This window comes from Raphanus sativus, chromosome 5 (genome assembly GCF_000801105.2).
Source record: "Raphanus sativus cultivar WK10039 chromosome 5, ASM80110v3, whole genome shotgun sequence".
Classification (NCBI taxonomy): Eukaryota; Viridiplantae; Streptophyta; class Magnoliopsida; order Brassicales; family Brassicaceae; genus Raphanus; species Raphanus sativus.
In genome coordinates this window covers 360,510-386,075 of record NC_079515.1, presented here as the reverse complement: position 1 = coordinate 386,075, position 25,566 = coordinate 360,510, and the positions used below count along the sequence as shown (strand labels likewise).

The 25,566-nt window shown below is 36.5% G+C and overlaps 6 protein-coding genes and 1 pseudogene across 7 annotated transcripts; 4 read left to right on the top strand and 3 right to left on the bottom strand.

Moving 5' to 3' along the window:
* Positions 1 to 593: 593 nt before the first annotated feature.
* Positions 594 to 3,338, top strand: LOC108848448 (pentatricopeptide repeat-containing protein At4g39530-like). 2 transcript variants are annotated; one of them, XM_018621815.2, is made up of 2 exons: positions 798 to 874; positions 954 to 3,338. In XM_018621815.2, exon 2 carries the CDS (start codon positions 1,091 to 1,093, stop codon positions 3,335 to 3,337), a length of 2,247 nt encoding a protein of 748 aa, XP_018477317.1. In that variant the 5' UTR covers positions 798 to 874; positions 954 to 1,090; the 3' UTR covers position 3,338. The 2 variants fall into 2 exon arrangements, with proteins under 2 accessions (XP_018477316.1, XP_018477317.1); XM_018621814.2 differs by having other exon boundaries at positions 594 to 3,338.
* Positions 3,339 to 3,434: 96 nt separating this feature from the next.
* On the top strand, positions 3,435 to 6,589 carry LOC108848449 (developmentally-regulated G-protein 3). The gene is made up of 10 exons (XM_018621816.2): positions 3,435 to 4,009; positions 4,103 to 4,156; positions 4,512 to 4,688; positions 4,906 to 4,977; positions 5,100 to 5,159; positions 5,248 to 5,357; positions 5,453 to 5,752; positions 5,841 to 6,032; positions 6,131 to 6,182; positions 6,348 to 6,589. Exons 1-10 carry the CDS (start codon positions 3,968 to 3,970, stop codon positions 6,396 to 6,398), a joined length of 1,110 nt encoding a protein of 369 aa, XP_018477318.1. The 5' UTR covers positions 3,435 to 3,967; the 3' UTR covers positions 6,399 to 6,589.
* Positions 6,590 to 7,337: 748 nt separating this feature from the next.
* On the top strand, positions 7,338 to 9,071 carry LOC108831147 (alkane hydroxylase MAH1-like; annotated as a pseudogene).
* A 724-nt stretch (positions 9,072 to 9,795) lies between these two features.
* LOC108831146 (alkane hydroxylase MAH1-like) lies at positions 9,796 to 12,536 on the top strand. The gene is made up of 3 exons (XM_018604710.2): positions 9,796 to 9,860; positions 9,909 to 10,252; positions 10,310 to 12,536. Exons 1-3 carry the CDS (start codon positions 9,796 to 9,798, stop codon positions 11,350 to 11,352), a joined length of 1,452 nt encoding a protein of 483 aa, XP_018460212.2. The 3' UTR covers positions 11,353 to 12,536.
* A 24-nt stretch (positions 12,537 to 12,560) lies between these two features.
* LOC108855673 (alkane hydroxylase MAH1-like) lies at positions 12,561 to 14,281 on the bottom strand. The gene has a single exon (XM_018629548.2). The coding sequence runs from the start codon at positions 14,218 to 14,220 to the stop codon at positions 12,676 to 12,678; it is 1,545 nt and encodes a 514-aa protein (XP_018485050.2). The 5' UTR covers positions 14,221 to 14,281; the 3' UTR covers positions 12,561 to 12,675.
* A 1,752-nt stretch (positions 14,282 to 16,033) lies between these two features.
* LOC108855672 (alkane hydroxylase MAH1-like) lies at positions 16,034 to 17,849 on the bottom strand. Its single transcript, XM_018629546.2, has one exon. The coding sequence runs from the start codon at positions 17,736 to 17,738 to the stop codon at positions 16,188 to 16,190; it is 1,551 nt and encodes a 516-aa protein (XP_018485048.2). The 5' UTR covers positions 17,739 to 17,849; the 3' UTR covers positions 16,034 to 16,187.
* A 5,367-nt stretch (positions 17,850 to 23,216) lies between these two features.
* LOC108855671 (alkane hydroxylase MAH1) lies at positions 23,217 to 25,007 on the bottom strand. The gene has a single exon (XM_018629545.2). It carries the CDS (start codon positions 24,915 to 24,917, stop codon positions 23,418 to 23,420), a length of 1,500 nt encoding a protein of 499 aa, XP_018485047.1. The 5' UTR covers positions 24,918 to 25,007; the 3' UTR covers positions 23,217 to 23,417.
* Between the last annotated feature and the right edge of the window lie 559 nt (positions 25,008 to 25,566).

The window sequence follows — 25,566 nt, the reverse complement described above, 5'->3', positions numbered from 1 at the left end:
GCTCACTCATATGTTAGGCTCTTCCTTGTAGGCACAGACTAGCTCTTATATAACACGTAAATTAATGACTGTCCTGGTCTAGAGGTCACCTGGTCTAAGCCATAGTGTCTTCTTTGTCTAGGAAGCTCTGAACTTGCTCAAAGGCCTAATGATGAATGGTTGAGCAGTCAGAGATTATCAAAACTAACAAACTGAATTGTACACACATATGAACAAGAACATATAGGTTCTTAGACATACCTCAATGGCGGTTTCAGTTACTATACCCCAGCTTTGTTGTAATATCTGAACAGTTTGGAGTAAACTAGTCTCAAAACGACCGATATTGTCTAAAACTATGGAGCATGAAAATTGAAAAGGACTATACTCTCTACGGAGACTCTAGCGCTGGCGTTAGTGTATGATGCTTCAGCACGTGCTTCCCAAATAGTTGAGAGACGATTAAAAGCCTATGTGAAGTAACAAATGATCAAAAAATTACCACAGAGAAAGATAAAAGTTCTGTTTCAAAGTAACAATGATAGAGCATTAGCACTCTGTATGTGTCTCCTGATTCATCATCATTCATGTAACAATGGTTAGAGGAACGTTAAGGACTTAAGGTAAATGCTAATACCTTTATGCAGAGAGCATCATCCTACAATGTTCTTTTGACTTTTCCATGGTTGGTAGATGCATAACTGTGCGCCGTTTTTCGTCATCGTATCCACCGTCCTTTCTTCACTTAAAATAGCAAAACGGCAGAATGTTTATTTTTTGAAATTATTTCTCTAACACTGTTTTTCTTCCCTCTCTCTCTCTCTCTCTCTCTCTCTCTCTCTCTCTCAGTAAGATGAGAAACCATGGCTGTTCCTGGCGTAAAGTGCAAGAAGCGGTGCGTTTCTACTCTTCGTCGTCCTCTTCTGCTTCACGTCTTTTGGAGTTTATAGAAACTGATTTTCCTTCTTCAATAGGAATCCGAGGAAGGCGCGACTTCGCTCGTCTCTTGCAGCTTCGTGCGTCAGATGATCCATTGCTCCATCACAATGAAGTCCATGGTCAGATCATCGTTTCTGGTTTGGAATCAGACACGTATCTAAACAACATTCTGATGAAATCGTATTCGAAAGCCGGTGATATGGTTCATGCTCGTAAGGTGTTCGACAGAATGTCTGAGAGAAACTTAGTTACTTGGTCTACCATGGTTTCAGCTTGTAACCATCATGGGCTTTACGAAGAGTCTCTGGAGGTTTTTTTAGAGTTCTGGAGAACTAGAAAAAATAGCCCCAACGAATATATCTTGTCGAGTTTCATCCAAGCTTGCTTACATGTTAGTAGTGGACGTTCGATGGTGTTTCAGTTGCAAAGTTTTATCTTTAAGAGTGGGTTTGATCGAGATGTTTATGTTGGTACCTTGTTGATTGGTTTTTATCTCAAGGAAGGTGATATTGATTATGCAAGGCTTGTGTTTGATGCTTTACCAGAGAAATCTACAGTGACTTGGACGACTATGATCAAGGGGTATGCAAAAATGGGAAGAAGCTATGTTTCGTTGCAGTTATTCTACCAACTAATGGAGGGTAAAGTTGTTCCTGATGGTTACATCCTTTCGACGGTTCTAAGCGCGTGTACAGTACTTCCGTTTGTTGAAGGTGGGAAGCAGATTCATGCGCACATCTTGAGACATGGACATGAGATGGATGCCTCGCTGATGAATGTTCTTATAGATTTTTATGTGAAGTGTGGCAGAGTTACATCGGCTCGTAAGTTATTTGATGGAATGTGGAATGCAGACATCACATCGTGGACCACAGTACTGTCTGGTTATAAACAGTGCTCTCTTCATAGGGAAGCAATGGAATTGTTTTCTGGAATCTCGAAGTTTGGTTTGAAGCCAGATATCTATGCTTGCTCTAGCATACTCACATCTTGTGCGTCACTTCATGCTCTGGAATATGGAAGACAGGTTCATGCGTACACTGTCAAAGCCAATCTGGGCACTGATAGCTATGTGACTAACAGCTTGATCGACATGTACGCAAAATGTGATTGTTTGACCGATGCCAGAAAAGTTTTTGACCTTTTCGGCGGGGATGATGTGGTTTTATATAATGCAGTGATTGAAGGTTACTCTAGACTTGGGACGCAACGTGAGCTACATGATGCATTGAACATCTTTGGGAATATGAGGTCACGGCTTATTCGACCTAGCCTATTGACTTTCGTTAGCCTTCTACGTGCATCTGCTTCTTTATCAAGCTTGGAACTTAGCAGACAAATCCATGGACTTATGTTCAAATATGGGGTAAACTTAGATATATTTTCTGCAAGTGCTTTGATTGATGGTTACTCAAATTGCTACTCCATCAAAGATTCTAGGCTTGTGTTTAATGAGATGAAAGAAAAAGATCTTGTTGTCTGGAACTCCATGTTTTCAGGTTATGTTCAACAATCAGAGAACGAAGAAGCTCTCAATCTGTTTTTGGAACTACAGTTATCAAGGGAAAAACCTGACGAATTTACTTTTGCCGACATGGTTACAGCAGCTGGCAACCTGGCAAGTCTTCAGTTAGGTCAAGAGTTCCACTGCCAGATTATGAAAAGAGGCTTGGGATATAACTCGTACATTACAAATGCTCTACTAGATATGTATTCCAAATGTGGAAGTCCTGAAGATGCTTATAAGGCTTTCAGCTCAGCAGCTTCGAGAGATGTGGTTTGTTGGAATTCTGTTATCTCATCTTATGCGAATCACGGTGAAGGCCAGAAAGCTCTTCAGATGCTGGAAAAAATGATAAATGAAGGCATAGAGCCTAACTACATCACCTTCGTGGGAGTTTTATCAGCTTGCAGCCATGCTGGTCTCGTGGAAGATGGGCTTGAGCAATTTGAGGTTATGCTCCGACTTGGGATTGAACCAGAAACAGAACACTATGTTTGTATGGTATCTCTTTTAAGCCGTGCTGGTAGATTGAACGAAGCAAGGGAGTTAATTGATAAAATGCCGAAAAAACCACCTGCTATAGTATGGAGGAGCTTGCTGAGTGGATGCGCGAAGACAGGTAACATCAAGTTAGCTGAGCATGCTGCTGAAATGGCTATTTCGTCTGATCCAACGGACAGTGGATCGTTTATTTTGCTTTCTAATATTTACGCTTCAAAGGGAATGTGGGCTGATGCGAAGAAGGTAAGAGAAAGAATGAAGTTTGATGGTGTGGTGAAAGAACCTGGACGTAGTTGGATTCTGATTGATAATGAGGTTCATATCTTTTTGTCCAAGGATAAATCTCACCGCATGGCCCATCAGATTTATGAAGTTTTAAACGATATGCTTCATCAGATAAAAGGGGTTAGTTAACTCTATTTGGTTAACAGACCAATGCAGCTGTGGGGAATTCAGATGGGTGAGCTCATAAAGATCCGTTTTTATAAAGTTAAGGATACTGAGGCAAGACAAACATAAAAATGTGTGAAGCCTGATTGGAAGATTGAAGAAAGAGTTTATCTCTATGTTAATGAAGTTGCAAAGGATGAATCTAAGCAAGGATGATAAAAGAAGCAGAAACAGTAAGACCACACTGTGATGTTCTGAATAATTCTTTTGTCCTAGAGTGAACCAGAAGTGGGGAAGCCTAGAAAGCAAGTGATACAATACAAGTAAGTTCAAGCCGAAGAAGAAAGAAGCAGCAATGGCCAATCTCAAGAAGAAGCTGAAGGATATCCGAGAGCAAACCCGGTTTGTTTCACCTAGACCCTTGACTCAGCTAGACTAAAAAAAACCAGAACAATGTTTATCATCTAGTTATTACTTGGGCCCAATATCTTGGTGGATCAGGCCCAATTCTAGTTACTTTCGGTTAGGATTTGTTTGCTTCTTCTCGTCCGTCTTCGTCACTTTAGACATCTGATTTCCGGTGTTCTGTCTCTCCCTCTCACTGGCGTTTAAACTCTTGCCTTGGCGCTGTCTCCGTGAGCTCTCTCTGCAACCATGTCGACTATTATGCAGAAGATCAAAGAAATCGAAGATGAGGTAATGTTCTCTGATTCTTACACTTTGTGCTCTTCAAGTTTGGATATGCATAGAGAGTGCTGTAATGAGTGATTCACTTTGTATATGTGGCAGATGGGTAGGACACAGAAGAATAAAGCCACCGCCCATCATCTCGGTTTGTTAAAGGTTCATTTTTTTCTCCTCAATGAGCTATTTTATTTTCCAGTTTTTATTTTTGTAGCTTAAAATGAGGTTTGAATGATTGGCTTGAGGTTTTCCTACAGTTCAAATCTATATCTCATTTTGCAGTGACTTACATATGTTTCAATTGACACATGGACAAGTATTGTAACTTGTGGTCTTTAAATCGTTAGGTTTTACTATATGAACTCCCAAATGATGGACTTAAGCAAACTTTTAACTATTTATGTTTACTAGACAGACAGGAAATATGATTCCATACTCTCTATTTATTGGAATCTTTTGGTACTTTTCCATTAGCTTGTCTTTAAACATAGTTGCTCCACTTTACTTCTGGCAGGCCAAACTTGCTAAGCTACGAAGGGACCTTCTTGCACCGCCTACCAAAGGTGGTGGTGCTGCTGCTGGCGAAGGTTTTGATGTGACAAAAAGTGGAGATTCTAGAGTTGGACTTGTTGGGTTTCCTTCCGTTGGCAAATCTACCCTCTTGAACAAACTGACGGGAACGTTTTCTGAGGTTTGCTATTGTTCTTTTGCATTTCCTTATTTATGTACTTGCCATTGTCGCATGTAATTGGAGGTTTTCAAACTTACCATGTATCCAAGTCCTTTGTTGTGTTCTTGTTGGTTTGACCCATTTCTTGGGCCATATAAGTTATCTTGTCTTGGATCTTGGATTTAGAACTATGTTTTGGCTGGTGCTCTAGTTTCTAAGTTTCTGAACCTTTTTCCAGGTTGCTTCTTATGAGTTCACAACATTGACATGCATTCCCGGTGTTATTACATACCGTGGAGCTAAAATTCAGGTACGGTATCTATCTACATCTTTGCCCCTTTTGTAAATATTCTAGTTGTGGAGGAGAGATGATGTGCTCGCGTCCTGAGCCTAAGCCTACTTGTTGTAATTGTTCATTAATGGCCTTTACAGTTATTAGATCTTCCTGGTATTATCGAGGGTGCCAAGGACGGAAAAGGTAGAGGACGACAGGTACGTCGTGCAAAAACCTCTGGAATTTCAGAATCTATCTTGTAATTTGACCCCTCGTTGGTCGTGTTTGACGCTTAACTAATTCCAGGTTATAAGTACTGCTAGGACTTGCAACTGCATCTTAATAGTTCTTGATGCCATAAAGCCAATAACTCACAAACGTCTCATTGAAAAAGAGCTCGAAGGATTCGGAATAAGGTATATAATAATAACCTGTTTTTTATACACCCCCAATTCTTTATCAGTTACGGTAGAAATTCTGACACTCCATAACGGGCTGATGCTATACGTAGGTTGAACAAGGAGCCACCTAACCTTACATTCAGGAAAAAAGACAAAGGTGGTATCAATCTAACGTCTACAGTCACTTCGACACACCTTGACCTCGACACTGTAAAGGCGATTTGCAGTGAGTACAGGATTCACAACGCCGACATCACTCTGCGCTATGATGCCACCGCTGATGACCTCATAGATGTCATCGAGGGCAGTCGGATCTATATGCCATGTATCTATGCTGTCAACAAGATCGATCAGATCACCCTCGAGGAACTTGAAATTTTGGACAAACTTCCTCACTACTGTCCTATAAGGTAGATATTATTAATCTTCCGGGCAGGTTACTTGATCAGTTGTCTTCCTTTTCTCATTGATATATATATAATAATAATAATCCTGTAGTGCGCATCTGGAGTGGAATCTTGATGGTCTTCTCGATAAGATATGGGAATACTTGAATCTAACCCGAATCTACACCAAACCAAAGGCAATGAATCCGGATTATGATGACCCTGTTATCTTATCTTCCAAGAAGAGGACTGTTGAGGACTTCTGCATCCGGATTCACAAAGACATGCTTAAACAATTCAAGTAGTAAGTAAATATTAACTTTACTGCTGTTCTGTTTCTCTGTTTATTAGTTTCTTGCTCGAGAGCATTGCTTATGAGTAGTAATGATTTTCCCAATGCAGCGCTTTGGTATGGGGTTCGAGTGCCAAACACAAGCCACAGAGAGTTGGAAGGGTTAGTCTTCTGCAAACTCTGCAACTTTTGAACTTGAAAAGTGCCAAGATTTCCATAGTTACTATTTCTCAGCTTCATATATTTTTGGTAAACTCATTGCAATATCTTTAACTAACTATATACCGCTGGTTGTCTTTTGTTTTGATATGTGTGGAAACACCTCAGGAACACGAGCTTGAGGACGAGGATGTTGTTCAGATCGTTAAAAAGATATGATTTCTCCAGTAGTTCATGGAGAAGCTGAAAGACCAAAGTTAGCCATAATGAGCTCATATTACATAGAAAGAAGGTTTGGTTTTCTCAGCTTATCTTCTTCTTCTTGTACTCGTGTGTGTATTATTGTCTGGTCCTGACGAAAACTGTCTGCACCTTTTTGTCTTATTGGATAAATAAATCTTTTTTTTTTACGATAGCATGTAATGTGTGAGGTCTTGAGACATTAGAAAATTGGTTTGGTTCGGTTTTGCTAGCTCAGATATATCGAGTTATTTGGGTGGCAGTAAATAACATGAAAGCTAGTTTGATTCTGTTTAATGATTCAGATTCAATTTTGTCTTGGAATTTTTTTGGTTTGGGGTTAAAATAACGAAAAATGTAAACTAAAATACTATTCTTAATCAAATAAAAAATAATAATTATATTCCGTAATAATCAAAAAGAACAATCAATTTCGTCAGCGCACATACATAAAACGAACAATAGTATGTAAAATCCAGCTAATTTTCTCATTGTTTTATTAAATCTTTAATTTTTTTTTCTTTTTTTTTTTAAATCTTTAATTATTTGAAGTTAGAAACGTGAAATACTGACAATTTTTAAAGTATTGCAAAGTTAGGTGGTATTTTCACGAAATTAAAAGTTAGGTGGTCATATTGGCAATTTAATGCTTTCTAATTTCATGTTATACGCATTAACCCCTTGCTTTGCTGCAGTGTTCAGATAAAAACACTCGAGTTAATTTTAGAAACAATTTCCTTAATGATGTTAAAAAAAGAAAAACAAGAAACATTTCCCAAATTTCCTTTTTAACTTGTTAACATTATTAAGCTGGGCCACGATTTACCCACTTCAATCAGAGTAGCTCAAGTAGTGTGTGCTGCAGTGCGCATATAAATAAGTGCAGTTAGTTCCTTCTGCTGGCAAAGTAAACCATCACATAAGTGTGTATCTTAATCAAACGCCTTTACTCAAATGGCTTCCATAAATTCATTTGAAGTTTCCTTTCCCGGGTTGGTGTCTCATGGACCAACTCGTGCGTCTTCAGCAACTTTCGTAGCCACCATCTTTTGCTTTCTCATCCTCCATTACTTGCTATTCAAGAAACGTTATAGCCGGTTCCTTAGTAACTTGCCGGTTTTCCGTATGCTCCCCGGTCTGCTCATGACGCTCAACCAGATACATGACTTCACCGTTAAGATTCTTGGATTCTCTGGCTTGACCTTTCTTTTCAAGGGACCTCCCTTCGCTGGCATGGATATGTTGCTCACGGCTGATCCAGACAACATTCATCATATAATGAGCTCAAACTTCTCAAACTACATCAAAGGACCGGGGTTACAAGAGATTTTCGATGTGTACGGAGACAATATATTCACCACGGATTCAGAGATGTGGAAGAACCTGAGGAAGTGTAGTCAATCCATGCTCCATCACCAAGATTTTCAAAGGTTTTCGATGAGTACCATGACGAGTAAGCTCAAGGACGGACTTGTTCCTCTTCTCAATCATTTTGCTGAGGAAGGAACGAGTGTGGACTTGCAAGATGTGTTTGGGAGGCTCACTTTCGATATAACGTTAATCCTTATAACCGGTTCTGATCCTAGATCTCTCTCCATTGAGATGCATGAGGATGAGTTAGCCAAGGCTCTCGACGATGCTGGAAAAGGGATTTTGAGTAGGCATGTTAAACCGAGATTCTTGTGGAAGCTGCAGAACTGGATGGGGTTGGGGCAAGAGAAGAAGATGAGTCAAGCTAACGCAACTTTTGACCGTGTCTGCTCCAAATACATATCAGCCAAGAAATAAAAGATCACCAGATCACAAGGGATTCTCAATGGAGAAGGTGAGGATCTGTTAACTTCCTTCATGAAGCTAGATACAACCAAGTACAAGCTCTTGAACCCGAGTGATGATAAGTTCCTTAGAGACACTATCATAGCCTTCATTGTAGCGGGGAGAGACACACTCGCCTTCACTCTCTCTTGGTTCTTCTGGCTTCTCTCTGAAAATCCACAAGTGCTAGTCAAGATTCGCCAAGAGATCATGGATCTAACAAGAACCGGAAATGGGCAAGAGAATCTGGACAAGTTGGTGTATTTACAAGGTGCCTTGTTTGAAGCAATGAGACTCTATCCACCAGTTTCCTTCGGGCGCAAGTCTCCTGTCAAATCAGATGTGCTTCCAAGTGGTCATAAGGTCGATGTAAACTCTAAGATTATTATATGTCTTTATGCATTAGGGAGGATGAGAGCGGTCTGGGGAAAAGACGCATTGCAGTTCAAGCCAGAGAGATGGATTACTGAGAATGGAGGTCTAAAACATGAGCCTTCCTCCAAGTTTCTAGCGTTTAATACCGGTCCAAGAACTTGTCTAGGTAAGCATTTAGCTATCACTCAGATGAAGATGGTAGTCGTGGAGATATTACAAAAGTATGACTTTGAGGTTATCAAAGGGCAGAAGATTGAGCCAGTTCTTGGTTTTATATTGTCGATGAAGCATGGACTTAGAGTCACAGTTGCTAAGAGATGTTCAACTTGAAATTAATGGTGTATGAATTAAATCATTGCAGATGTATTGCAATATGTTATAAATTAGGCTTTAAAATCTTATGATTTGATCAACTGATTCTTGATGTATTTTGCATCCATATAAGTGTGTCCTTGTTGGTTTCTTTCTTTTCGCTTCCTCGTGGTGTCTTAATATTGTAACCATGCTAAGCAGTTTTTTTTTCTTTGCTAAAATGCTTAGCAGTGGACAGGTACTTTATGATCAAGCTTATAAGAAATAGGTCACTTGGAATATGCCATGAACAGAAAAACTGGTTTGTTAATATTGCAATTAACGTGATTATATTTGAATTCGAATATGATTTTTTTTTCTGTTGAAAATATTTAGAATATGAATTTCGTTGCTTAACAATTATAATAAATAAGTTATGATTCACATTAAGTTTAGACAATATTTTATAATGCATAACGAAAAACTTTTAGTATATTAAATTGCAATATTTGATAATATAGAATGCATATTACATTTGTATGCATAATTTGGATCACGCTATCTAATTTAAGCCTAATCGTCTATTGACATCTATTGCATCTTTCATTTTCATTGCTTCATCATCAAGAAAATTATCATTAATGAAATCATGTGATCCTCGAATATTCAACCTGGAACCTTTAACAGTCTTTAAGATTCGTCTGATTGTTAAATTGCAAACATGATTTTTCAAACATACATTGAGCGTAAATCCAAAGATTCCTCTCTGCTTATTCTTAATGTAATAAAACAATAGACTTTTGCAACTTGTCTGGTTGATGTGCTGTCATCTATCTATAAATCAAGTTCCTTGTTCTTCTCCTTGTGTACCTCAAAAAAAAAAAAATTCTTTCTAATGGCTTCAGTAGGTTTCTATGAAGCATTAATAGCTTTCTTCTTTTTTCTCACCTTCTATTTCTTGTTTAACAAGAAACATAGTTACTTACCCTTACAGAAAACCCTTAAAAGCTACCCTTGGAATTGGCCGGTTCTCGGTATGCTTCCCGGTTTGCTGGTGAGGCTCCACCGTATATATGACTACAGCGTCGATGTTCTCGGGAACTCCAACTTGACTTTCCAGTTCAAGGGTCCATGGTTCACTGGAATGGATATATTGGTCACAGTTGATCCAGCTAATATCAACTATATACTGAGCTCAAAATTTTCAAACTACATCAAAGGTCCTGAGTTCCAAGAAATATTTGAAGCTTATGGAGACGGGATCATCAACTCAGACTCAGAGCTATGGAGGAACCTGAGGAAGTCCTCTCAGGTCATATTCAGCCATCAAAAGTACCAAAACTTCTCAACGAGTACCACGCGAAGTAAACTCAGAGACGGACTCCTACCCCTTCTCAGTCATATTGCAGATGAGGAGATGGTTGTGGACTTGCAAGACGTGTTCCAGAGATTCATGTTCGACACAACCTTCATTTTCATCACCGGGTCTGACCCTAGAAGTCTCTCCACTGAAATGCCTGAGGTTGAGTTTGCTAAAGCTCTCGATGATGTCGGAGAAGCGATTTTGCATAGGCATATTACACCAAGATTCTTGTGGAAGCTGCAAAAATGGATTGGATTCGGAACAGAGAAGAAGATGAGGAAAGCTAATGCCGTTCTTGATCGTGTTTGTGCAAAATATATATCAGCCAAGAGAGAAGAGATAAGATCACAAGGGACTACTCGCAGTGCCGATGAAGAAAGTGAGGAGGATCTTTTGACGTCCCACATAAAGCTAGATACAAGCAAGTACGAGCTCTTGAATCCTGAATATGATAAGTTCCTCAGAGACTTCGCAGTAGGTTTCATGGCAGCTGGGAGAGACTCAACGGCTTGTACACTCACTTGGTTCTTCTGGACTCTGTCTGAAAACCCTAACGTGTTGACCAAGATCCTCCAAGAAATCAAAGAAAATCTACCACTAACCAGGAGTGACCAAGACAAGAACAAGCTGGTGTATTTGCATGCAGCAATAAATGAATCAATGAGGCTATACCCACCAATTCCTTTCGAACGCAAGTCACCAATCAAACCAGATGTACTTCCAAGCGGGCACAAAGTCAAATCGAATATAAATATTATGATCTTTCTATACGCTATGGGAAGAATGAAAGCCGTGTGGGGAGAAGACGCGACGGAGTTCAAGCCAGAGAGATGGAATTCAGAGACGGGAGGGTTGAGACATGAGCCTTCTTACAAGTTCATGTCGTTCAATGCCGGTCCAAGAACATGTCTAGGTAAGAATTTAGCAATGGATCTGATAAAGACAGTGATCGTGGAAATATTACAAAGGTATGAGATTAGTGTCGTCCATGGACAAAAGATTGAGCCAAAACCTGGTCTTATTCTTCACATGAAGCATGGGCTTAAAGTCACGGTTGCTAAGAAATATTCTATACGTACCTTGGAGTGAAATGCTCAAGTAGCTAAAAAAAACTCGTAGCTAACGTATGATTTCTGAAATGTTATTTTCCTTCCTAACGATTTATAAAGAGAAATTGCCAAAAATACAATTTTCATAGTACCACTTTTCATGTTTACACTAACCACTTTTACCACTACTTTTAATGAAGGGTTTAGATTTGAAGGTTTAGGATTTAGGGTTTAGAATTGATGTTTTAGAGTTTAAGGTATATAGTTTAGGGTTTAGAGTTGAGGATTTAGGGTTTAGAGTTGAGGATTTAGGGTTTATAGTTTAGACTTTAGGGTTTAGGGTTTAGGATATTGAATTCAGGGTATATAGTTTAGGGTTTAGGGTTTAGAGTTGAAGATTTTGGGTTTAGGGTTTAGAATTAGAGGTTTAGGATTTAGAATTTGAGATTAGAATTTTGAAAAGCATATAAAAACAAAGATATAAGAGTTTTTACCTTTTCAATAAATAAGGTATTTTTGAAAATGTGTCTTTAGTGGTGTTAAAGATGAATAATGGTACCTTGAAAGTGGTATTTTTGGAAATTCCCCTAACGATCGTTATTTATTGGAGAGTCACACGCTGTTTTCCAGACATCTCTAATTTGAAATTGAATATTTTAAAATACATTCAAACGTAGTGAAACACTGGACTTTGTTATGTGTAATACCAATCCAGTTACTTCTTCTTATCTACCCGCTCTCAAACTTCACTAGTGGCTTCTATCAGCTTATTTGGTTACATATGCTTTCTCACCAAGAAACACATTGGTTACGTGCAAGTCCTAAATACAGGGTTTACGAGGATAACGTATTAGGTTTTGAAGTGTCAACAAATTAGTAAGAAGCAATGTACATTTCGAAATGAAATTATATATATTCTGGATTATTGGTTGAGTTTTATCTCATTTCTTTAACTTTGTTTATTTTTAAATGATCAAATCTAATCAATCATGATTTAACTTTACTTTTTCAAAGTTAGGCCTACATCAAAAACTCTACCAATTTTTGCAATCATGATATACAGCTTTTTTTTAAATATACAACCAAAGAAAAAAAATATTTTTTATGTATATTGATTTATATTTTTTTAGACTGTAAATTTGTAAAAAAAAAAAAGCATCCCTAATACTAACTAAACTAGAAAATCATAGATAAAATTAACTACTATATATTTAGATAGTAATTTAACTACAATTTAAAATTTAAAGGTAATGTTATAATTTAATTTTATTGGATGAACTCTTAAAAACTGATATGAGATCACCACACTTGGAGGACAGAGGAAGCATCTACTGTTGCAAACATAGATTATACTTCAGAAAATTCAGACCAAACATGTCTTAGTGACTGTGACTTTAAGACCATCCTTCGTGTGGAGAATAACAGAAGGAGCTGGCTCGATCTTTTGCCCTTCAACCATCTTAATCTCATAGTTTTGTATGATTTTCACAGCCACGCTCTTCATTTGCGTCAAAGCCACTTCTTTCCCCAAACAAGTCCTTGGACCAGCGTTAAAGGACAAGAACTTATAAGACGGCTCATGTACCGACTTCCCACTCTCAGAAACCCATCTCTCCGGCTTAAACTCCGATGCATCTTCTCCCCAGACCGTTTTCATTCTCCCTAATGAGTAAAGACAGAACAAGATCTTGGAGTTGGCTTCAACTTTGTGTCCACTTGGAAGAACGTCGGTTTTAGTAGGAGACTTATGTTGAAAGGGAACAGGTGGATAGAGTCTGAGGGCTTCACAAATTGCACCGTGTAGATACACCAACTTCTTTAACTCTTGGGGATTGAATGAATCGGAATCAGCATCATCATCATCAGTCTTTGTTTTTGGAGATAGAACTGTCTTGATTTCCTGACGAATCTTGTCCATGGCTTCTGGAAACTTACATAGAAGCCAGAAGAGCCAAGTGAGTCCAGATCCTGTCGTGTCTCGGCCCGCTAACATGAAGGTCAAGATCGTGTCTCTAAGGAATCTGTCATCACTTGGATTCAACAGCTTGTACTTGGTCGTTTCCAAGTTCATGTAAGACGTCAGCAAATCTTGAGAATCCATATTTGTAATCCCACGGCTTACCTCATCTCTCTTTGAAGCTATGTACTTAGAGCAAACACGGTCAAAAGTCTTGCGAGCTTTCGTCATCTTCTTCTCATCTCCTATGCCAATGAAGCTTTCCATCTTCCACAAGATCTCCGGCTTGACATGTCTGAAGAATATTGCTTCCTCTGCATCGTCTAAGGCTCTTGCAAACTCGATTTCTGGCATCTCAACCGAGAGACAACCTGGATCATACCCGGTCGCTAAAACACACGTGGTGTCGAACGTGAATCTTTGGAACACATCTTCCAAGTTCACAACGAGTTTCTCTTTAGCGACATGGTCAAGAAGCGGGACAAGCCCTTTCTCTAGCTTACTCATGCTTGTAGCTAATGAGAACCTCTGGAACTCAGGATGCATCATCATGCTTTGAGCTGACTTCCTCAGATCCTTCCACAGCTCCGAATCGGCGTTGAAGATCCCATCTCCCAAAACGTCGAATAGCTTCTTGAACTCGGGACCTTTAGGGTAGTTAGAGAAGTTTGAGCTCATGATGTGGTGGATGTTAGAAGGATCAACCGTGACCAACATGTCGAGGCCCGCATAACACGGGCCTGTGCAAAGATAGGTTAAGTTCGTGACCTCGAGAATCTCGGTTATGAAGTCATAAACACGATGGATTTCGACAAGCAAACCAGGGATCATACCGAGGAAAGGCCAGTTTGTGGGACACTTACGGTGAGGTTTCTTGTTGATCAAGAAATGTCGAAAGAGAAAAAAGCAAAAGAAAGCAATGGAGATTTCAAACAAGCTTATCAAAGCCATTAGAGATGAATTAAAGGGTTTTTCTTCTTCTTCTTGTGTGATAGATACACTAAGTGGCAGAACTGTTCCAGATTATATATATGAATTGAATTAAGCAATGCCTTTTTGCTTTTCTGAAACAGGTGATGTGTCTACATCGCCTGAATAATTATGATAAGATGGAATAAAATATTGTTTCTTTGGTAAGTATGTCCTCTTTTTTTCTTGTTTGGTAATGCAGGTTTGTCGTAAGTCAAAATATCTTCTGTAAAACAGTGTATGTTTTTTGGAACTTAAAACACTGTATGTTACATATTATTATCCCATTCAGTTATCTATTTAGTATAGCAACAAATATTACTGGATCATGCATTTTTAAATACAGTTCACATACATAAAAATCGTCTCGTTTGATTTGTTTTAATATACACTGGATAGTCTTTTTTGGGTGAAATACAATAGATAATCTTGATTCCCATTTGTACATTGAAAACGCGAGAATTTTGTAGATTGCCGATGCCATTGCAGATAATAAAATACATCTACAAACTATTATGTTTTTAAATCCACATCAATTTTCTTATATTTCAAAAAAGATATTTAATTTCTTTTAGTTAAAAAAGATATTTAATTTTTATGCATTGGATAGCATATCGTTATTTAATCCCATAAATTTAAATTAACTAAATAATCATATAGTGATTCAATTCTATAAATATCATTGTCTAATTAACTAGGAAGCTTTTTAAGAACTTAATAAAAAAATACCGTTTCAAAAAAAGATCATATGCATGTATCTCTTTATATTCTCAATTAGTTTTTTAGATGTTAAGAAATATGGAAAAAATCATCATATGCATACATCTCTTTATAGATTGTTCTATATTTTTAGTGACAATTTTTATTTTATGAACAAGCTTTAGTAACAAAATTAATGGATACAAATATGTTGACTAGCTCTCTCGGTTACTACTTCTCACATTTTGAAATCTGCAATCGATTGGTTAAATGTACAGATTAATATTAACATATATATACCATAACAATGAAGATTTATACTTTTTATAAAAATAATATTTTCTAATAAAATTTAAACGTTAATTACGTACTAGTCAGCCTTTCCTTATTTATTCTAAAATGTTCAACATGATTATATCCAATATAAGCTACCATAAAGAGATTGTGGCTACTCCAAATATTGTATTACATGTATTGCAATAGCATGATTAATCTACGTCTATATAATTATATATCATATATATAAAACATGTTCATATAAGCGAGTTCCCCACCAGCAAAATTTGTCACTTTTTAATGCACTTACCTATTGAAAATAAAGTAAGTTCATAGGTTAAATAAACTGTATTTTGTTAAATAAATAAACTAAGTTTATATGAACAAAATACAAGTAAACTAAAGCGAATATATATAGTTTCTTATGGTTGCTATATATTTTTATTCTTTTTTTAGCTGGATTTTGGAGTCTAGTGGTAGTAGACATGTTTTAAATGCAAATATATTTCGAATTCGATATTTTTATGCGGAAACTAAGTCATATTGTTCTATTGAAAATGACTATAAACCCATCCCTACGAATATTCAAAAGAAAATCTATCATATACTACATCTTTCACCCAAAGATTAGATATGTGTCTTAATAGACTTCGATTTAACCTATTTTCTACGAAAAAGTCCTAGATTTTTAACCACAAGAAAACAATTTTCTGTAGATTCTATAAATTTATTATATGATTTGAGTCTGCATTAAAATAATATTATGGATCCAGAATTTTTGCCCACATCTATATTCTACTTAAAAAATAGAAAACTGCTATTAACTTTTTAATAATTATATTTTATCAGATAACCTTTTTGTAAACTTATTTTATTGGATAACTTTCAAGCTGACATGAGATTTTCACGTTCCATGAGAGGATAAGGAAATCATCTACGTCAACTTTCCACGTTTCTAGCTAGTCATAAAACATTCAAACCAAACATCTCTTAGAAACCGTGACTTTAAGACCATGCTTCATGTGGAGAATAACAGAAGGAGCTGGCTCGACCTTGTGCCCTTCAACGACTTTAATATCATAGTTTTGTATGATTTTCACAGCCACTGTCTTCATTTGCATCATAGCCACTTCTTTCCCCAGACAAGTTCTTGGACCTGCGTTAAATGATAAGAACTTATAAGATGGCTCATGTACAGAAGTTCCATTATCAGTAATCCATCTCTCCGGTTTAAACTCCAATGCATCTTCTCCCCAAACCGACTTCATTCTCCCTAATGGATAGAGACAGAACAAAATCTTTGAGCCGGCATCGACTTTGTGTCCGCTTGGAAGAACATCGGTTTTAGTTGGAGACTTGTGTTGGAAGGGAACAGGTGGATAGAGCCTTAGGGCTTCACAAATTGCACCATGTAAATAAACTAACTTCTTCAGCTCCTGGGGATTGAATGAATCATAATCATCTTTGGAGTTTGCAGCATCTGTCTTGGTTCCTGAAGATATATTTTTGTTGATTTCTTGAAGAATCTTGGTTATGGCTTCTTCGTTCTTACAGAGAAGCCAGAAGAACCAAGTGAGTGCTGAGCCTGTTGTGTCTCTACCCGCTAACATGAAGCTCAATACCGTGTCCCTAAGGAACTTGTCATCATTAGGATTCAACAACTTGTACTTGGTCGTGTCCACATTCAAGTAAGACGTCAGCAAATCTTTGGAACTAATATTATTAGTCCCGCGGCTTATCTCATCTCTCTTGGAAGATATGCACTTAAAGCAAGCACGATCTAGAATGGCGTGAGCTCTTTTCAGCTTCAGCTCATCTCCAAGCCCAATCAATCTTTGCATCTTCCACACCATCTCCGGCTTGACATGTCTGTAAAAAATAGCTTCCTCGGCATCGTCTAAAGCTCTTGCAAACTCGATTTCTGGCATCTCAAGCGAGAGACAACCTGGATCATACCCGGTAGCTAAAACAAAAGTAGTGTCGAACGTGAATCTTTGAAAAACATCTTCCAAGTCCACGACGAGTTTCTCTTTAGCAACATGGTCTAGAAGTGGGACAAGACCTTTCTCTAGCTTACTCAAGCTTGTAGCTATTGAAAAGCTTTGAAACTCTGGATTCATCATCATGCTTTGAGCTGATTTCCTCAGATCCTTCCACAACTCAGAATCTACGTTGAAAATCCCATCTCCCAAGACGTCGAATAGCTTCTTGAACTCGGTCCCTTTAGGGTAGTTAGAGAAGTTTGAGCTCATAATGTGATGGATATTAGCAGGATCAACGGTGATTAACATGTCAAGGCCCCCTAAAAAGGGGCCTTTGAAAAGGTAGTTTAAGTTCCCATGCTCAAGAACCTCGGTTGCAAAGTCATAAACACGATGGATCTCCAGGATCAAGCCGGGAAGCATACCAAGGAACGGCCAGTTTGTGAGAAAGGAGGGGTGAGGTTTCTTGCTGATCAAGAAAAACTGAAAGATGAGGAAACAAAAGAAAGCAATTGAGATATCAACTAAGCTTACCAAAGCCATATTATGGGGAAAAAAATAGAATAGAGATATTACACCAAAAGGGGAAGCTTGGTATAAAGGATGAATAGAAAACTAGAAAGCATCGTGTTTAATTTGTGTCCTTTGAATTGATGAAATGTCAATGTCTCAGCAATCATAACACGAGGGATCTGACCTTACCTTTAGGTGATTAAATGTACTCTTTTGTTTGTTTGGTACCGTAGATTTATGCATGTCAAAATATTTCGAAAACCAATGGTCCAGTGCATGCGACGTATTACTGTAATTAGTTAATTGTTTAAGTACAAGACAACTTTCGGCTCCGTATGTCTAACCAATATGGGAGCTTTGTATATAGTTTTTTTTTAAATAGCTTTGTATATAGTCAATTTTTAATTTTGTTTAGTAATTAAAAAAACTATGTACATAAATTATTTGTACATAAATTATTTATACATATATATATATATATATGAATATCTTTAGTTAATTTTTAATTTTTACTATGAATATATATATATATATATATTATTTTTTTTGTTGCCCAAATTTTTTTTTTTTTTTTTCTCTAAATACTTTTTACTAAATTTGTATTATAATATTTTATATCATTGTTTACATTTAATAAATAATACATACATACTATAGTTTATACATCAAAAGAACTACTAATTGTTGACAAAATAGTAATTCTTATTTTGCAGCAAAGTCACTACATATATCTATAAAAAAATAGTTTTTATTGTAAATTGCATTAAATCATAATTTTTATCTTTACAACCATAAGAATGTAGTCGGGTGGTTGAGATCATTCATGCAAGTTCAAATCCTTCTAATTTAGATTAACTATTTTTGTGATCAGACAACAAAGGTATATAACTCTCTTTGCGAGCAACCGGATCTAACCGGTGCCAGTGATTAGGCCTCCGGTAATTAGTCGGTTGGATCATCGCCCGCCTGATATTCTGGGTTAAAAAAGAAAAAAACTTTTATCTTCCCTCAACTCTACTACTACATGTATTACACCCATACCCTTATACAATTCCATGTTCAAAAGAAAAGTCAGATAAAAAAGTTTATAACCGTTAGCACCGAAACATCATCTTTCAATATTAATAAGAAAATATATTTAAAAAAGAAGTCAGTTAGCTTTAACGGAAGAAATTGTACGTAATATCAATATTGCCGCTTTAAAATTTTAGTTGTTTGCTAAGGCCATGCGCATTAAAGAATCAGAGGAAGAATTCACACGTTTTTTGAGACAAAAAAATAATATAATAATCAAAATGTTATGAACCTGTGCCGTAGAGTATCACTCCAGTGATACCGTATCGTTACTGTTCTGCGGGCTCCACGACACGTGGCAGTCCGCGATAGTTTCGATTTTAATTTTTTTTTTTTTTTTAAGAAAAGTCAAACGAAAAAAATTAAAATAATGAAAAACAGCCCTAGGAAATCGAGAAGGAGGGAATCTCTGATGCTCATGAGAGAAAAAAAAATCAGGTGTCCATACTATTCGACTCAATCTGAACCGTTTGTGATAATTGATCTAAAAGGAACAATAATTGAGCTGTAGGGAGTAGGGACCATGTACGTAAGTGGTGGTGATTGATGCTACATTGCTACTGATGTGTAGTGTACCGAGTTATTATCTACTTTGGCATATTCAAGTAACATGGTCCATAATGGATAGTTTTTTGTGACTTGTATGTCTCCACGCCTCCATACATTTTCTTTTGGGAAATTAGGCCAAGTAGTTAAAAAAAAAATTAAAAATCTAACTAAAATTCCCCTTTCTTTCCTACTTTCTCTCCGTATCTCTCTCTAATCTCTCTTCCAAAATCTAATTTCTCTTTCTTTTTTTTGGTTATTTAGCAAAAAAACCTTTTTCTTTTCTCAAAACTTTATTAAGTATTTCAATATTATGAGAAAGTAATGTTATATTAGCATAGTTTCAGTGTGCCAATCATCGTATCTTATAAATTTACTTTCAACGTTTATAACTATTGAGAAAACAGGAAAAAAAATCCTCAAATTTACACAAAAACAAAAAAAAACTAAAATAATCTTCAACTCTTGTCTAAGTCGTTTTAATTTTCTAACCTTAAAAAATTGTCTAATTTAAACCTCAGTTCTTATTGATCAAAACATTTTAGATTACAAGAAAAGTCAATATTAAATGGTTGACTAAACCTCAAACTTAATCCTCTAGAGATTTAACGTTTTACTTTTACCACACACAAAAAAATAATTTAATGCTCTAGAAGAATTACATACTTTTACACAAAAAGATTGTGGCCGTAACTATTAACATCTGGATTCAGTTTACACTAACAGAGACTATTTACAATATTTGAGTTTCCAACAAAATGATAAAACCATTTTAAGAACAAAAAATAGACATTTTTGATATTAATAATTGGATTTCATTCTTACCTCCACCCATATAGCAATTTAAAACATTTCCAATAGATATTATATAACTTCAAATATAGTTTTTTTTTTCAAAAAAAAACTACAAAATTTCAAATTCATAGTATCGAGGAGTGCAATTTCGTATTTGAAGTTTTTACTCAAAATTTCAAATTTGAAATTTCATTTTTTATTTGCATTTTGGCCATTACAATTACACATTCTATTTATTATTCTTAAATATTTTTTTCATTTCTCATTTTAATCTTTAAAACTTTTATATCTCAGATTAATTTCTTTAAATTTAAGTTTTACCCATAAAATTAAATAAAAAATTAAAACAGGTTTTATATTATTTTAAAATTAAAATTAGACAACAATAATATTACAAAATAAACTTAATAAAAAACCTTTTAGAAAGGTACATGAAGACATAATTATTATAGAAATTTAAATATTACAACAACACTAATAATTTGGTTTTATATTTTAATTTAAGCTTTTATTAATTAATATTTTATATATGTGTTAGTTATTTATATTTTTTATGAATTTATATCAGTTAGACAAATATAAGGACAACTTTTGTAAAATACAAGTAATTTTGAAGTTAATTTTGGAAATTTTACTTGGAGAAGTGCATTTTAAATTTTAAATATAGAATTTGGGAAACTTAAAAATATAGAGTGATTGTGGGATGATTTTACAACTACGTAATCTTTTTGAATAATACTCTGTTGCTGTTGATCAGAAAAGGACATGTTTAGGCGCACTCTTCAAAAAGAATGAAGAATTCATATTAAAATCTTGAAAATATTTCATAGCAATGAATTTTATTTGGATTGATTTTTTTTCAATAATTGTTACTCCCTCCGTTTTATATTACTTGTCATTCTAGGTTTATATACACATATTAAAATAACATTTAATTTTACATATTATCAAAATAAAAATACTATTACCGATACACCTAACCATATATCAATCAATAGAAAAATAGAAAAAAAATATTGTCAATAAATTTTATATTGAAAACCGAAAACAACACTTTTTGAAACGAAAATTATATTTTAAAATGACAAGTAATTCGAAACGGAGGAAGTATCCAATAACTTCCTTTAATATTCCTATTTGGAGGTTATAAATTTTCGATCTCCCGATTTCTAATTTAAAATATATGTGACTGTTTCAGTTTTAAACAAGAGAATTTTATAATTCCTATAAACTTTGTGAAAGAAACAAAATTTAACAAACAAACAAAAAATTGAATTTTAGCAAAAAAAAAAATGAATTCGAACATGACATGAAACGTTGCGGCTTATGGCGTTTAGATACATTCTTGGGTTCTACGCAAGTTTCTCGCAAATCTGCTTTATTACTGGCATTTTTTTGTCAACGCTTTAATTACTAGCTAAGTGCGCTTTCTTCATCTTGCACCTATCTTTTAGTCTACAAATAGTCAAATGCTGAATTTAGATTAAGTAAAAGATAAAAAAACCATGATAACACCAAACCAAATTTTTATCATAAAAATAGCATCATAAGGAAAAAAACGATTAAATTTTTTTATTGAAGAATAAATATATATTTATAACTATTGGATTAATTAATTTAATATTTAAGATTTAGAATTAAGAGGTGGGATTTTAGGAATGTGTTCAAATATTTAAAAATAAAAAATAAATATTAAAATTTTCAAAATAAAATTGTGTTATTTTGGTTATTTTATTTGTTTGAATACTATTTTGTGACAAACTTAAAAAGTGTTATTTGAAAATTGTCGTAAGTAAAATTGTATTTTCTCTTCGAAGCCTCATCGGTTTTAAGAAAGAAAGAATCTTTGAAATTCGGTGGATAGTCTTTACTTTTATGCAATTTTAAATTGAAAGAAAGAAAAAAAGAAAGCTTAAAGAAATAGCTGAAAGTTAAAAAAGTTACAAAATAAAGAAGAAAAAAATAAAAACAACCTTTCAGAGAGAGAAAGTAGAGAGAAGCAAGAGAGAAAGTTGTCGGAGACCCCGACGTCCGGTGGTGCGTCCGCACGTGTGCCGGCGTCGGTGTCTTATTTTTTCCGGTTAAGTTAAGGATCTCCGCTGTGGGCTTCGATCTACCGATCCCTCCGATATGCTGACGGTTCTGGGCTAGGGTTTGCGCCAAAAGGGGTCCGCTCGTACGGTGTTCTAATCGGCGGTAAAGCAGCTTTCTCTGGATCCGTGGCGAAGTTGAAGAACAGTTAAGCGAAGCGGCAGACGGATTGTGTTCGGTTGAAGCTTCCGGAGAGTAGAGGCTCTTTCAGCTCTACGACCGCCGGCTTTTGTTTCCGGGAGACGGTGGCTCCGTTAGCACCGTCATCGCCGGTTCCTGCTCCCGGGAGGCGGTAGCTCCGTTAGTATCGTTCTCTTCGGTTTGGTTTTCTTTTCTTTAACTTCTGCAGTTCTGTAATTTGTCCTTTCTTCCTTCTCTGTGTTGTCGGTTTTTCAAAGCTTCAAAGCTCTTCCGCCTCTTAATCTCTCACCTGAATCAACTAGTGAACGTCGGTGGTGTTGGGTTAATGACAGATGGTTATTCAAGTGACTTCGCAGTTCGTGTTTGATGTGTGTTGGACCTGTCAGCATGGGATCTGGATGAGATCGCGATGGGATCGACTGATGCTCTCCGGTGAAAGATCCCATGCGGCGAAGGTAGCGCGGAGGCGAGCTGAGGTTGGACGGCGCCGTTGATGTTCGAGGTGCCACAGAATTAGGGTTCCCTGTCATAGGGCTGTGGGTGTGGGCTTAGGGCTCAGTTGGTCTGGGCTGAAGTCCCGGTTTGTCTTTTTGGTTTTTAGTTTGGGCTGGCCGGTTTGGGCCTGTTTGTATCAAGCTGTTATGTGGGCTTTGTCCCTTTTAATTTAAATCTTCAGAGGGAAAAAAAAAAGAAATAGCTGAAAGTAAAGTATCAAACCGCTTTTCATCTCAAAAATATATGTGCTTCGAGCTGGTAAAAAATCTCCAAGGTTAATTTGTACCTTAATGTATGAATATGAATATAAGATTTATTTATTTATTTTTTATTTTCTGGACACATGAATATATGATTTAACTGCCGTAAAAAAAAAAGAATATATGATTTAACAACTCAAAAGAAATACACGTAATAATACGAAATGATAGCCTGAGTTACAAAAAAATAATAATAATACGAAATGATGAGCAGTAAATGACATAAGATATGTTTAGAAAACAGTGGTAAGCATTTGGCACACGTACAACTTGATATCTAAACAACTTATTTAGAAAACCGATAAAATCAAATCTTAGCTACACGAACTTTGAGACCATGTTGCATGCGAAGAAGAACAGAAGGAACTGGTTCGGTTTTGTGCCCTTCAACGACCTGAATCTCATAGTTTTGTATGATGTTTACAGCCACTGTCTTCATCTGCAAGAACGTTAACTTCTTCCCCAAGCAAGTTCTCGGACCAGCGTTAAACGCCAAGAACTTATACGAAGGTTCATGTTTCAGCCTCCCACTAGCTGAAATCCATCTCTCTGGTCTGAACTCTTCTGCGTCATCTCCCCACACAGATTTCATCCTCCCCAATGCATAAGTTGAGATGACTATCTTCCAATTCTCATCGACTTTATGCCCACTTGGAAGCACGTCTGGCTTTGCCGGTGACTTGTGGTTAAATGGGACTGGTGAATATAGCCTTAGCGTCTCACACACGGCACCGTGTAGATACACGAGCTTGTCTAAATCCGCAGGATCAAACTTTGGCATCTTCTTGCTAATCTCTTGTCGGATCTTGGTCATTGCTTCGGGGTTTCTTGAGAGGAGCCAGAAAAACCAAGTGAGAGCCGAGGCTGTTGTGTCTCGTCCCGCGATCAGGAAACCCAAAATAGTGTCTCTGAGGAATTTATTGTTACTTGTTTTCAAGTGCTTATATTTTACCGTGTCTAGAGTCATGTAATATGTTAATACATCTGTCACCTCTCCTTTTGGGTCATGACTTTTTATCTCCTCCTTTTTAGCTGATGTGATCTTCTCGAGCAATTCGTCAAAAACCTCGAGAACTCTTCTCAACCTCTTCTCTACGCCAACACCGAACTTGTATTGGAGCTTCCACAAGAAAGCCGGCTTGACATGTCTATAGAAAATTGCATCTGAAGCTCCATCCACAGCGTCACCGAAATCAACCTTAGGCATTTCGACGGAGAGACATTTTAGGTCATACCCGGTCATCAAAATGGTAGACGTGTCGAACAAGAATCTCTGGAACACGTCTTGCAAGTCGACAAGGATGTTTTTCTCAACAGCGTTTTCAAGGATAGGTACAAGTCCCTGATTTATTTTGCTTACGCTTGTACTCACCCAAAGCCTTTGGAAGTCTTGGCGGCTAAAAATGGCATGAGAAGAGTTCCTCATATCCTCCCACATGCCAGAGTCAATGTTGAAAATGGCATCTCCGATGACTTCAAATATCTTCTTAAACTCCATTCCTTTAGGGTAGTTAACGAAGTTTGAACTTAGAATGTAGTGTATATTCACCGGATCAACAGTAAGCAATATGTCGGTTCCACTTAGCCATGGTCCTTTGAAGCAAAACGTCATACCGGTGGCCTCAAGGACCTCGGTGATCCAGTCGTAGATACGATGGACTTGGAGGAGCAGACCCGGAAGCATCCCAAGAACCGGCCAGTTCGTGAGCAAAGGCTTGTGGGTTTGCTTATAAAGCAAGAGACAACGGAAGACAAGGAAGAAAACGAATGCTATGAAGATATCAAGAAAGCCTATGATCATCGCCATTATAGACTTTGTCACAAATGATCTTTTTTTCCTTATGAGTTAGTAAATCATACAAGAACTTCCTTGCTATGTATAGCCAGAGGAAATTTATTATATGCACATGTATTTGATTTTGTGGTTGCATTGATATGTGTGACAAGTGACAACACTCAATCATTTGACCAACTATAGTTATTGTTTCCTGTTTTATACTTAATATGTTGACCAAAAATAGTGTTATAGTTTCCTGTTTAAAATGCATGCGACCGATCGTCGGCGGAACAGAAAGAAATGCACAAAAAGGTGTAAACCCTCCATTACAGACGTGTCACAAAATCGTTTCTCCAACAAAGAAATACTCCGAATAATTTTTTAATGAATTGAGTAATTCATACAATAACTTGCTTGCTAAAACATGTGAGACATTAATTATATACAGATGAATTAATTAATTTTGTGGTTGCATTGGTATTTGTAACAATAAAAATCATTTGATAACTAGTTATCAAGAGATGCATGCAAACGATCGTCATCAGAACAAAAACAAGCTTAAATGCCACATATGTAGATGCAAAACCCTTGAGAGGAGTTCGGACTAGATATTAAAAGTTGTCATGAAATCAGAAAGAAATAAGTTCAACAATCGACAAATCCATTCGAATATCACATC